Below are 13843 nucleotides of genomic sequence, written 5' to 3'. Positions count from 1 at the left end.
TGAGATTTTTTTTCTCCAGAAAATCACATTGTAGGATTTTTAATGAATTTATTTGAAAATTATGGTGGAAAATAAGTATTTGGTCACCTACAAACAAGCAAGATTTCTGGCTCTCACAGACCTGTAACTTATTCTTTAAGAGGCTCCTCTGTCCTCCACTCATTACCTGTATTAATGGCACCTGTTTGAACTTGTTATCAGTATAAAAGACACCTGTCCACAACCTCAAACAGTCACACTCCAAACTCCACTATGGCCAAGACCAAAGAGCTGTCAAAGGACACCAGAAACAAAATTGTAGACCTGCACCAGGCTGGGAAGACTGAATCTGCAATAGGTAAGCAGCTTGGTTTGAAGAAATCAACTGTGGGAGCAATTATTAGGAAATGGAAGACATACAAGACCACTGATAATCTCCCCTCGATCTGGGGCTCCACGCAAGATCTCACCCCGTGGGGTCAAAATGATCACAAGAACGGTGAGCAAAAATCCCAGAACCACACGGGGGGACCTAGTGAATGACCTGCATAGAGCTGGGACCAAAGTAACAAAGCCTACCATCAGTAACACACTACGCCGCCAGGGACTCAAATCCTGCAGTGCCAGATGTGTCCCCCTGCTTAAGCCAGTACATGTCCAGGCCCGTCTGAAGTTTGCTAGAGTGCATTTGGATGATCCAGAAGAGGATTGGGAGAATGTCATATGGTCAGATGAAACCAAAATAGAACTTTTTGGTAAAAACTCAACTCGTCGTGTTTGGAGGACAAAGAATGCTGAGTTGCATCCAAAGAACACCATACCTACTGTGAAGCATGGGGGTGGAAACATCATGCTTTGGGGCTGTTTTTCTGCAAAGGGACCAGGACGACTGATCTGTGTAAAGGAAAGAATGAATGGGGCCATGTATCGTGAGATTTTGAGTGAAAACCTCCTTCCATCAGCAAGGGCATTGAAGATGAAACGTGGCTGGGTCTTTCAGCATGACAATGATCCCAAACACACCACCCGGGCAACGAAGGAGTGGCTTCGTAAGAAGCATTTCAAGGTCCTGGAGTGGCCTAGCCAGTCTCCAGATCTCAACCCCATAGAAAATCTTTGGAGGGAGTTGAAAGTCCGTGTTGCCCAGCGACAGCCCCAAAACATCACTGCTCTAGATGAGATCTGCATGGAGGAATGGGCCAAAATACCAGCAACAGTGTGTGAAAACCTTGTGAAGACTTACAGAAAACGTTTGACCTGTGTCATTGCCAACAAAGGGTATATAACAAAGTATTGAGAAACTTTTGTTATTGACCAAATACTTATTTTCCACCATAATTTGCAAATAAATTCATTAAAAATCCTACAAATGTGATTTTCTGGATTTTTTTTCTCATTTTGTCTGTCATAGTTGACGTGTACATATGATGAAAATTACAGGCCTCTCTCATCTTTTTATGTGGGAGAACTTGCACAATTGGTGGCTGACTAAATACTTTTTTCCCCCACTGTAAGTATTTGATCACATACCAACCAGTAAGAATTCCGGCTCTCACAGACCTGTTAGTTTTTCTTTAAGAAGCCCTCCTGTTCTCCACTCATTACCTGTATTAACTGCACCTGTTTGAACTCGTTACCTGTATAAAAGACACCTGTCCACACACTCAATCAAACAGATTCCAACCTCTCCACAATGTCCAAGACCAGAAAGCTGTGTAAGGACATCAGGGATAAAATTGTAGACCTGCACAAGGCTGGGATGGGCTACAGGACAATAGGCAAGCAGCTTGGCAAGAAGGCAACAACTGTTGGTGCAATTATTAGAAAATGAAAGAAGTTCAAGATGACGGTCAATCACTCTCGATCTGGGGCTCCATGCAAGATCTCACCTCGTGGGGCATCAATGATCATGAGGAAGGTGAGGGATCAGCCCAGAACTACACGGCAGGACCTGGTCAATGACCTGAAGAGAGCTGGGACCACAGTCTCAAAGAAAACCATTAGTAACACACTACGCCGTCATGGATTAAAATCCTGCAGCGCACGCAAGGTCCCCCTGCTCAAGCCAGCGCATGTCCAGGCCCGTCTGAAGTTTTCCACTGACCATCTGGATGATCCAGAGGAGGAATGGGAGAAGGTCATGTGGTCTGATGAGACAAAAATTGAGCTTTTTGGTCTAAACTCCACTCGCCGTGTTTGGAGGCGGAAGAAGGATGAGTACAACCCCAAGAACACCATCCCAACCGTGAAGAATGGAGGTGGAAACATCATTCTTTGGGGATGCTTTTCCGCAAAGGGGACAGGACGACTGCACCGTATTGAGGGGAGGATGGATGGGGCCATGTATCGCGAGATCTTGGCCAACAACCTCCTTCCCTCAGTAAGAGCATTGAAGATGGGTCGTGGCTGGGTCTTCCAGCATGACAACGACCCGAAACACACAGCCAGGGCAACTAAGGAGTGGCTCCGTAAGAAGCATCTCAAGGTCCTGGAGTGGCCTAGCCAGTCTCCAGACCTGAACCCAATAGAAAATCTTTGGAGGGAGCTGAAAGTCCGTATTGCCCAGCGACAGCCCCGAAACCTGAAGGATCTGGAGAAGGTCTGTATGGAGGAGTTGGCCAAAATCCCTGCTGCAGTGTGTGCAAACCTGGTCAAGACCTACAGGAAACGTATGATCTCTGTAATTGCAAACAAAGGTTTCTGTACCAAATATTAAGTTCTGCTTTTCTGATGTATCAAATACTTATGTCATCCAATAAAATGCAAATTAATTACTTAAAAATCATACAATGTGATTTTCTGGATTTTTGTTTTAGATTCCGTCTCTCACAGTTGAAGTGTACCTATGATAAAAATTACAGACCTCTACATGCTTTGTAAGTAGGAAAACCTGCAAAATCGGCAGTGTATCAAATACTTGTTCTCCCCACTGTTTATATATAAAAGCTCTTGATCCTCTGTGGCTAAATTATAGGCCTACTCCTGGTGTAGTCTTCTGAATTATTTCACTTATTTCTGAACAGACAGCAGGAATTCAATAACTTCGACAAATGTATTTACATTTATCAGGGGTGCTGGGGCACCTCCAGCATCCTTCCCGTGCCTATGATTCTATGTGGAAATAAATGAAGTGCAATGCTGGAGAAATGAGAGTTGCAGGCTCATGTCTATCAGAGCAGAGAGAGATCATAGAAAGTGAATGTCATTCTAGTTCTGTGAGAGATACAGGCACGCTTCTCTCTCTCACCACAGCAATGGCCAGGCATTGGTCTATAGGCTACAATGTTGCGCAAACCATAAATCCAGGCAGGCCCAACTCTATCCAATTCTTAGAATATCAGGTACGTTCACATTACGTTTTTTTAGGGGGCAGGAGAATTACAGAGGTAACTTGAATTAACTCTGATTGCTTTTATTAGAATTTACTATTTTGTTAACACTTCACAATAAGGTTCCATATGTAAAGGGTTTATAAAGGGGTTATAATTACGTTAAACAATTATTTAATCATTTGTAAATGCTCTCACAACATAGAATGTTTTGGTCTTCATACCCACCATTCATTGACTGAACATGTTTAACAAAGTGTTGAATCTTCTCTCATGTATGTAGTGATGAGTACCCAATACTGCCTATAAGTATGTCTAAGCTCTGAGTGAACTCTCAAATCATATATAAATGATTTACCCACATGAATAATTGCTAAAAGTATACCTTATTTTAAAGTGACAGACCAATAAATATTTATAACTGCTTTATCAACATTTATAACGGCTAAAATTATATATTATTTTAAAGTGGCAATCCACTGACCATTAAATGAGTTACCAACAGTTATACCTGCTGAAAAGATAACTAAAAGAAAGTGGAAACCTACTGACCATTTATTAATGAGTTAGGCCTACCAATATTTGTAACTTCTAAAAAATATAGCTTAAAAGAATGTGGAAACCTTCTGGCCATTTAATAATGATTTGCAAACATTTATAACCGCGTATAATCTCCTTACATGCAATACATAGTAAGAACAAAATGTAATTTAATAGGATACTTTGGGAAAACAATTTTAATTGCAGTGACTCAAATCTGTAGCCTATTATTGGTATAGTGAGTAGCCTAGCTAATTCAGATAACTTTTCTCCCATTTTGAACATTACAAGTCAGAATAGATATCGACTACAGATGAACTCTTTAAAATACAACACAGTCCCCTTCTGTCTTCATCTGTATCTTTCTAAACGTTTTCCCATTCCCACCCATCATTCAAGCAGTTTGGGCTTTTGAAAAATAAAAATCTACAAATATTGCCTTGCAAGGCAGCTCCAAAATGCAGGTTTTTCAGCCTAGCTCAGTGCTTTCTGTGGTGGTGGGGCAGCCAGTGGAAAATACGGAGCGTAGGTGTTGGTAATGTTCTCTAGTTGCGCCGTGATTGGCTCAGTGTTCTGTCACTCATGGGGACACTACGTTACCGCCAAGTCTAAGGGCAGAGCTTGAAAATTCAAGCCCCTATGGTTGCTGCCATAGACCTACATTAGAAGTGCCCATCAAAGAAGGCTCAAGGTCATTGGCCACAGATAAAATGACGTCAAATCACGTTATATGCATAAATTATGTAATATGCCAGGGAGATAGTATTACTTTCTTAGCTACAGTATACATAAGTGTATGTTGTGTATGAGGCACATGGGTGAGGCACATGGGCTACTAACAGCTTACTACAGTAAGCTGTTAGTAGCCCATGTGCCTCACCCTAATAATTTGTCTATTTTCCCCGCTTAATTTAGTCTACTGTTCTGACTTGATGGTGCACATGTCAGTCTATAACCTGTTTTAGAGAAATGTCATCAAATATTTTAAGAGCTTTCATTGTCTGCTTATATGCCCCCTTTATTTATCCTACGGTTCTAACTTGGTGTACAGGGAGAACACTAACGGCCCGTGTTCTGAATTCTGTCACTGTACATTTCAAAAGTGCTAAACAAATAGTTATATTGACTACATCCGTCCTAGCTCGCTCATTAATGTCTTAATCAAAATTACGGATTGCCTCATCCGCTTGTCGTCCCCTTATGCCATAGTTTTTACATCTCAATTGTCAGTAGAAACCACATCTGTTTAAGCAAGTCAGCCATATCAGATATTTATTTTTTAAAGGCAGTAAATGAGGATGAATGAACTGTTTCGCTGCCAGACAAGGCTCCGCTGATAGCCAGGTGTAGCAGTGGTAAGATGTTGGGACTGCTGTTGGGACAGCTTTATGTAGGCCCTAACAGTTTGTGGGCACAGTTTGTCACCGTTATAGTGCAATTAATGTATTGTTTAGTGTTGTGTTGTGTAGTGGCTTTGCTGGCATGCATCCACCAAGATTTACATGCTAAAATCACCTCTGCATAAGGGTTCAATATTATACGCATTTGTAAGTGAATTTATAAATGGTTAATAGCTGGAGGTAAATAGTGGCTTAGTATTTGGCAAGCACTGACTGGCAATTGAACTCCTTTGACCAATAAGCTATAACGCATTTATTAAAGGTTTATAATGCATTTACAAATGATTAAATAACTGTTAATAACGTAATTACCAACTCTTTGTAAACCCTTTACAAATGGAACCTTATTGTAAAGTGTTACCAGAATGGGTACATTGCAGTGAAAACTATTTTTCATGCCAAGAGAGGTACTGGATCCTGGCAAAAGGGTTGCGGAACGAAACGGTCCAAAACTCTGTATTATCATTAGTTCACATTCAATAGAGGCAGTCTATGGTAAGTTAACTGATACAAAACATGAGCATATGCCATGAAGAGCAAGAAAAATACTAACATCTCAATCACATTTACATAACTGTGTAGGTTCTATTTATGGGTATGTTGACCCTATTTCAGAGTGAAAACAATAGCTCTGGCATATCAGAGGTGACCAAAGTAAGAGGAATGTGAGTGACCTAACACCTCATTAACGCAGCAGAGGACTTTTATGCTCCCTACTTGATCCTCCCTGACCTGGCCAACTTCCCTATTCATTACTTCAGCTCTGTTACACTCACAGAGCAAGGACATTTGCACCATAAACCTAATTATAATTCACTACACATTGTTCACTAAATATAATAACTAGTCGGTCATTTTATGTTATGTGACGGCTGTCATATTTGACCTGTGTACCGGCCCAAAAAAAAGAGTGTTGTAAAAAGGCTTAGTAGGTCAAACTATAACAGTACAGTAATTTTAGGTAATAGCAAGAAAAACTGTGTTTTCCTGTTTACAGAAGAGTAATGCAAATAAGAAATCAAGTCAGGGGAAGAACAACATTTTCGGAAAACCTTCAGAATAGAGTCCTGTTACATATTAGTAACGGTTGAAATAACAAATACGTTTCTGATTAAACATTCTCTTCGATTTAGAACACAGTAGTGAAAGAAGATATGAGAGGGGGAGAAAAAGCAGAAGAATGATGGGAGTCCCTCCCAAGGCCAAGTTGCGGTACTCACGAGAAGTCAGTGCAGAGTCAGATTACTCTTTGGTTTGCATGCCCGCAGATGCATCCGGTTAGCCAGCTCTCATCTGCTCTGCTCCCCCTTAATCTACAAGAGGCCCCTTGGTAAAGACGTTGCATTTTCCTGACTCCCTCCCTCACGGCGAGCTCCAACCCCCCAGCTCTAAAGACATGGCTCAGGGGCTGAAGTTTCCCTTTCCTTCTTTCGGACTTCACTCTTCAGTCCCCACACCCTGAGCACGCCTCCTAACCCCCTTCCCTCATCTACTCCACTCTCTCTCTTTGAATCAACACAGGAAGCCACCCTGTCGACCAATCAACGTGCAGGGATAGGCTATGACAATGCCCCTGGCATGTGACGGGAGTGAGGCAAGTTCTCTTTCCCTGCCCTCTATGGTGATTCCCCAGAGAACTCTCCGACTTCTCTTAAAGGCACAGCAGCCCCCTTTTCTCACTTGTTGTTTCCATGGAATAATTCCCCCAGAATTCCCATAGGTGGGGTAAAAATAATGAATTATTCTGAGAGGTCCGTCGAGTTAAGCTTTGACACATGCAGGTGCTATAGAAATATAGCAATTTGTTACTTCTATGTTTGTGGCCGAAGTTCAACAAATGAAATATGTTACTTTTTATGGATTTCGATTACATGTGCATTTTCATGTATGTTGAAAACGGTTCAAAACGTTTTGGCAAGAGAAATAAGAACACATAAGGAGAATATCTTCTGGAAATATATGATTAAAGTCCACAACCAGGAGGGACAACTAAACCAAAAGGAGTGGCTGCGCAACCTGTGTTCTTCCTGCCCCCCGAAGGTGCCTTTTCCCGTTCTCTAAACCTCCTTTTAACAATCTTCACGTGTCGTTTTTCTGCAAGATAATATCCCTAAAGTGTTATGCTAACTGTGGTTGAAAGTTTAAAACACATTCATTTCCAATGTAATGTGTAAACAGGGCTAAATGTTTCATGTAGGTTATGCAAGCAAGAAATAACTTGTAATATTGGTCAAACCTTCTGGATGTCACCATCTGGATGTTACCGTGACCTGCCAATTAGCTAATGTTATTTCTCTTGGGAAGCAGGTTGTGCAGCCTCGACCTAAAACAAAACAATGAGTATGAGACTGTCTGCCTGCCCAGGAGGCGTTATAAAGACACAAACAAAGGGCTGTTGTGTTTTGGGTATAAAGGAAAAGACCCTGCCTCTGCCCATACTCGGTTCACTGGTAACAACTTCCTATGACTGAGAAATGTGGTTGTCTCACCAAGCTATCTTGAGATGAATGCATTAACTGTAAGTTGCTCTTGATAAAAGTGTCTGCTAAGAGCGTCTGCTAAAATACACATATTTTTTTGTTGATGGTGTAAATCGAATATATATTACAGAGTATGAATTATCAGAGTAATGAATAAATGGCGCTGGAGGGAACGGAGGCCGTTTATGGGCTCCTGACCAATTGTGCCATTTTGTGTTTTTTCATGCCCTAATAATTGTTTTAAAAAAATTTACATAATGTTTCCGCCATCGTTTCCTATGACCTAAAAGAGCTACCGGACATCAGAACAGCTATCACTAACCTCCATTTGGACGAGGACTTCTACTTCAATGAGTCAGAGGCAAAAGACATATTGATTATCGCGAACCAGGCCCAAATCCCTGACACTTGAATGAGGGGACGACGCTATAGATACCTGACGAGACTACGTCGGAGAGTGGATAAATTGCCTCTACCTTCCGTTCTATTGGCAAAAGTGCAATCACTGGAGAATAAACTGGATGAGCTCCGTTTGAGACTATCCTATCAACGTGATTTGAAGAACTGTAATATCCTATGTTACTCAGAGTCGTGGCTGAACAACGACATGGTAAATATAAATCGAGATGGTTTTTCTATACATCAGCAGGACAGAATGGCTGCGTCTGGGAAGCTCAGAGGAGGGGGTGGGTGTCTCTTACAAACAACTGGCGCGCAATCTCTAATATTAAGCAAGTCTCGAGGTTCTGCTCGCCTGAGTTAGAATACCTCATAATAAGCTGTAGACCATACTATTTACCAAGAGAGTTTTCATCTATATTTTCCGTAGCTGTCTATAGCAGGGGTTCCCAAACTCTTTCACCCGGGGTCCCCCTTCCAGCATTGGGGAACATCCCCCGCCCCATGTCTATATCTATGGACACAAGCACTCATTAAACAAACTGTTCACACCCCTCTTGTTGTTGGAGAGAATTTTTGCAGGTTTAAAGCTTATTTCCTGCAATTTTACACATTTTGTCATGGGGCGCAATTTTTTGGGTTGCAGTTTTAAAGCAAATTTTCATGCAATTCTATACATTTTGCCATGTCTAATGTGTATTTGTGCTATTTGAGTGACAAAATAATTACAACAATATCTATGGGCTAAAAAAACGAAATAAAAAAACGTTAGCTGACATGGGCTAGTTGATCTGGACATTTCTGACAAGTTATAAATAGCTCTCTGAGATATGCAATGACTAACATGACGAGAGGAACTGATGATGCGCTACCCAATTTCGAAATTGCACCTTGTGCATTCAACTATTACAACTTTCAAGAGTACGTTTAAAGCCGGACCCCTGTGCCACCCCTGCCGACCCCTGGGGGCGCACAGTTTGGGAACCACTGGTCTATAGTACCACCACAAACCAATGCTGGCACTAGGACCGCACTCAATGAGCTGTATAGGACCATAAGCAAACAAGAAAATGCTCACCCAGAGGCGGTGCTCCTAGTGGCCAGTGACTTTAATACAGGAAAACTGAAATCCGTTTTCTCTCATATCTACCAGCATGTGCAACCGGAGGCGAAAAACTCTAGATCACCTTTACTCCACACACAGAGACGCATACAAAGCTCTCCCTACATTTGGCAAATCTGACCATAAGTCTATCCTCCTGATTCCTGCTTACAAGAAAAAACAGAATGCACTCAATACGGAAGTGGTCCGATGAAGCAGATGCTAAACTACAGGACTGTTTCGCTAGGACAGACTGGAATATGTTCCGGGATTCATCTGATGGCATTGAGGAGTTTACCACATCAGTCACCAGCTTCATTAATAAGTGCATCAACGACGTTGCCCCTACAGTGACCGTACGTACAGTGAGGGAAAAAAGTATTTGATCCCCTGCTGATTTTGTACGTTTGCCCACTGACAAAGAAATGATTAGTCTATAATTTTAATGGTAGGTTTATTTGAACAGTGAGAGACAGAATTACAACAAAAATCCAGAAAAACGCATGTCAAAAATGTTAGAAATTGATTTGCATTTTAAATGAGGGAAATAAGTATTTGACCCCCTCTCAATCAGAAAGATTTCTGGCTCCCAGGTGCCTTTTATACAGGTAACGAGCTGAGATTAGGAGCACACTCTTAAAGGGAGTGCTCCTAATCTCAGCTTGTTACCTGTGTAAAAGACACCTGTCCACAGAAGCAATCAATCAGATTCCAAACTCTCCACCATGGCCAAGACCAAAGAGCTCTCCAAGGATGTCAGGGACAAGATTGTAGACCTACAAAAGGCTGGAATGGGCTACAAGACCATCGCCAAGCAGCTTGATGAGAAGGTGATAACAGTTATTCGCAAATGGAAGAAACACAAAAGAACTGTCAATCTCCCTCGGCCTGGGGCTCCATGCAAGATCTCACCTCGTGGAGTTGCAATGATCATGAGAACGGTGAGGAATCAGCCCAGAACTACACGGGAGGATCTTGTCAATGATCTCAAGGCAGCTGCGACCATAGTCACCAAGAAAACAATTGGTAAGAGTGTCTTTGCTAAATGACTCAAATGTAAATGTAACACTACGCCGTGAAGGACTGAAATCCTGCAGCGCCCGCAAGGTCCCCCTGCTCAAGAAAGCACATATACATGCCCGTCTGAAGTTTGCCAATGAACATCTGAATGATTCAGAGGAGAACTGGGTGAAAGTGTTGTGGTCAGATGAGACCAAAATCGAGTTCTTTGGTATCAACTCAACTCGCCGTGTTTGGAGGAGGAGGAATGCTGCCTATGACCCCAAGAACACCATCCCCACCGTCAAACATGGAGGTGGAAACATTATGCTTTGGGGGTGTTTTTCTGCTAAGGGGACAAGACAACTTCACCGCATCAAAGGGACGATGGACGGGGCCATGTACCGTCAAATCTTGGGTGAGAACCTCCTTCCCTCAGCCAGGGCATTGAAAATGGGTCATGGATGGGTATTCCAGCATGACAATGACCCAAAACAAACGGCCAAGGCAACAAAGGAGTGGCTCAAGAAGAAGCACATTAAGGTCCTGGAGTGGCCTAGCCAGTCTCCAGACCTTAATCCCATAGAAAATCTGTGGAGGGAGCTGAAGGTTCGAGTTGCCAAACGTCAGCCTCGAAACCTTAATGACTTGGAGAATATCTGCAAAGAGGAGTGGGACAAAATCCCTCCTGAGATGTGTGCAAACCTGGTGGCCAACTACAAGAAACGTCTGACATCTGTGATTGCCAACAAGGGTTTTGCCACCAAGTATTAAGTCATGTTTTGCAGAGGGGTCAAATACTTATTTCCCTCATTAAAATGCAAATCAATTTATAACATTTTTGACATGCGTTTTTCTGGATTGTTGTTATTCTGTCTCTCACTGTTCAAATAAACCTACCATGAAAATTATAGACTGATCATGTCTTTGTCAATGGGCAAACTTACAAAATCAGCAGGGGATCAAATACTTATTTCCCCTCACTGTGTATATATATATATATATATATAAGCTAAGGACCCTGAGATTAAACACCTCCATCTGCAACTGGTTCCTGGACTTCCTGACGGGCCGCGCCCAGGTGGTGAGGGTAGGCAAGAACACATTCACCACGCTGACCCTCAACAAGGGGGCCTCCCAGGGGTACGTGCTTAGTCCCCTACTGCACTCCCTGTTAACGCACTACTGCGTGGCCGGGCACGACTCCAACACCATCATTAAGTTTGCAGACGACACGACGATGGTAGGCCTGATCACCAACGATGATGAGACAGCCTACAGGGAGGAGGTCAGAGACCTGGTAGTGTGGTGCCAGGACAACAACTTCTCCATCAACGTCAGCAAGACAAAGGAGCTGATCATGGACTACAGGAAACGGAGGGCCGAACATGCCCCCACTCACATCGACGGGGCTGTTGTGGAACAGGTCGAGAGCTTCATGTTCCTTGGTGCCCACATCACTAAGGAAGTATCATGGTCCACACACACACAACACAGACGTGAAGAGTGCACGACAACGCCTCTTCCCCCTCAGGAGGCTGAAAAGATTTGGCATTGGCCCTCAAATCCTCAAAACGTTATACAGCTGCACCCTTGAGAGCATCTTGACTAGCTGCATCACCGCTTGGTATGGCAACTGTTTGGCATCCGACTGCAAAGCGCTACAGAGGGTAGTGCATACGGCCCAGTACATCACTGCGGCCGAGCTCCCTACCATCCAGGACCTCTATACCAGGCGGTGTCAGAGGAAGGCCCTAAAAATTGTCAGAGTCCAGTCATCCAAGTCATAGACCGTTCTCTCTGCTACCGCACGGCAAGCGGTACCGATGCACAAATTCTGGTTAGCTACAAGACTGCTAAATAGTTAACCAATAGCTACCCGGAATATCTGCATTCACCCTTTTTGCACTAATCTCTTTTGACTCCTCACATTCGCTGCGGTTACTGTTTATTATCTATCCCGTTGCCTAGTAACTTTATCCCTACCTATAAGTACATATCTACCTCATACCCCTGCACATCGACCCTGTATATTGAGGTGCTGCATCAATTCCAACTGAAGGGACTAGTTTAGAAAAGTGCTAAAACAGTGTATCCAACTGATGGGACTATTTTAGAAAAGTGCTAAGACAATGTATGCAACTGAAGAGATTAGGAAAGTTCTAAAATGGTGTATCCTGTGAGTTTGCCGTATTCAGTATGAATAAAAACTTGCTAAAGTGCCAGAATACAGTGTATCCAACTCTAGGGATTCGTTCAGAAAAGTACTAAAACAGCGTATGCAACTGAACGGACTAGTAAAAAAAAATTCTAAAGTGGTGTATCCTGCGAGTTTGCCGTATTCAATATGTAATAAGTTGCTCTGCAGTGTGTCAGTGGTGCAGGTGGTGTAAAGTGATGCTGATAGCTAGCTCTGGTCCAGGCAATTAGTGGAGGAATGTGCACTAACGACCTGGACCAGAGCTAGTAGCTAGCTATCTAAAGTACTAACATGCTGAGGGTCCCTGGGGTCCAGTGTGTCGAGTAGGCCCTGGAGGTGGTCCAGCTCTCCCTGGGCTCGGCTCATTTCCCCTCTCTGCATCTCCAGCTGTCCCTCCAGAGCCTCCGCGTCGTCTCTCAGCTGCCTCACTTGCTGGATCCTCCTGTGAAGCTGCTGCCTTAGTTGCTCTTTCTCTGCCTCAGACACCTGGATGAAGGATGGGACAGGAGAGGCTTTTAGAAGTGTCCGGGAGTAGATTAGGCTAGTTGATGTGGAACAGTGCTGTTATTGAAGCCTGGTCGCAGATCTGTTTGTGCAATCATGTCAACTCTTTGGCATGACATGAGTGACAAGGAGTATTGAGGAGTTGATATAATAGGCCTAACAGATCTGGGTCTACTGGATACTGTTATTACACTCTTAAAAAAGAAAGTTCTGGATAGGGCCTAGCCAATCTACACAGTCACCGACATAACCGGTGGGGGGGGGATTGGCGCATATCAGACTCAAAAAGAAACACGTGGCTTTTCCCTGCAACTTCACTGTTACCATTACACTTTGTTATTTTCAGTAGCATTTCATTATTAAAAGTTATTACCTATAAATATTAGTCTAGTATACAAATTAAGAAATGTCAGACTGGAGAGGAATTCCGAAACAATACAGATTTCGATTTTGATGCACTAACCCGTTCACACCAAGTCTGATGCGTTTTTCCTTCCACTTTTCCGAATAATTCTCATAACGTCACCAATGCTGCTGCGGTCATTCTCTGTGGCAATATGTTGTTCAAAGTGGCTTGAGAGGACTCCGTAATGAGAGAAAAATCATAGACTACTGAAAACATTATATGCTACTGAAAATATTAGGATATAGGCTATGCATCCTATAGGATGAATCATGAAAGGAGCGTGGCTATGTTTAATTCAGTTGCACCCCATTTAATAAGAGAGGAAACAAAACTGGCACCCGTCGTCATTCCGCACATGCTGACCCTGCAACAAGACAGTGTTTTTCTATCTGATTAAAGAGATGAAGTCCAGACAGGCTAGGCCTATTTTAGGAAACTTTCTGAATGGACATAGATAACTAGTCAATTCATACACGCACACCCACCCACCTAAAAGGAACCATCA

General features: G+C 42.9%; 1 protein-coding gene across 6 annotated transcripts in view; it reads right to left on the bottom strand.

Annotated features, from left to right (window-relative positions):
• cntrl (centriolin) overlaps positions 1-13843 on the bottom strand; it is a 79261-nt gene that overhangs the window by 39466 nt on the left and 25952 nt on the right. For all 6 annotated transcript variants that reach the window (XM_045225819.1, XM_045225816.1, XM_045225813.1 and 3 more), the window contains one exon: positions 12720-12914. In XM_045225819.1, coding sequence (XP_045081754.1) covers positions 12720-12914 — 195 coding nt within the window. The remainder of the gene's footprint in view (positions 1-12719; positions 12915-13843) is intronic.

Source organism: Coregonus clupeaformis, chromosome 16 (genome assembly GCF_020615455.1).
Source record: "Coregonus clupeaformis isolate EN_2021a chromosome 16, ASM2061545v1, whole genome shotgun sequence".
Lineage (NCBI taxonomy): Eukaryota > Metazoa > Chordata > Actinopteri > Salmoniformes > Salmonidae > Coregonus > Coregonus clupeaformis.
This window is presented reverse-complemented; position numbering and strand designations above follow the sequence as displayed.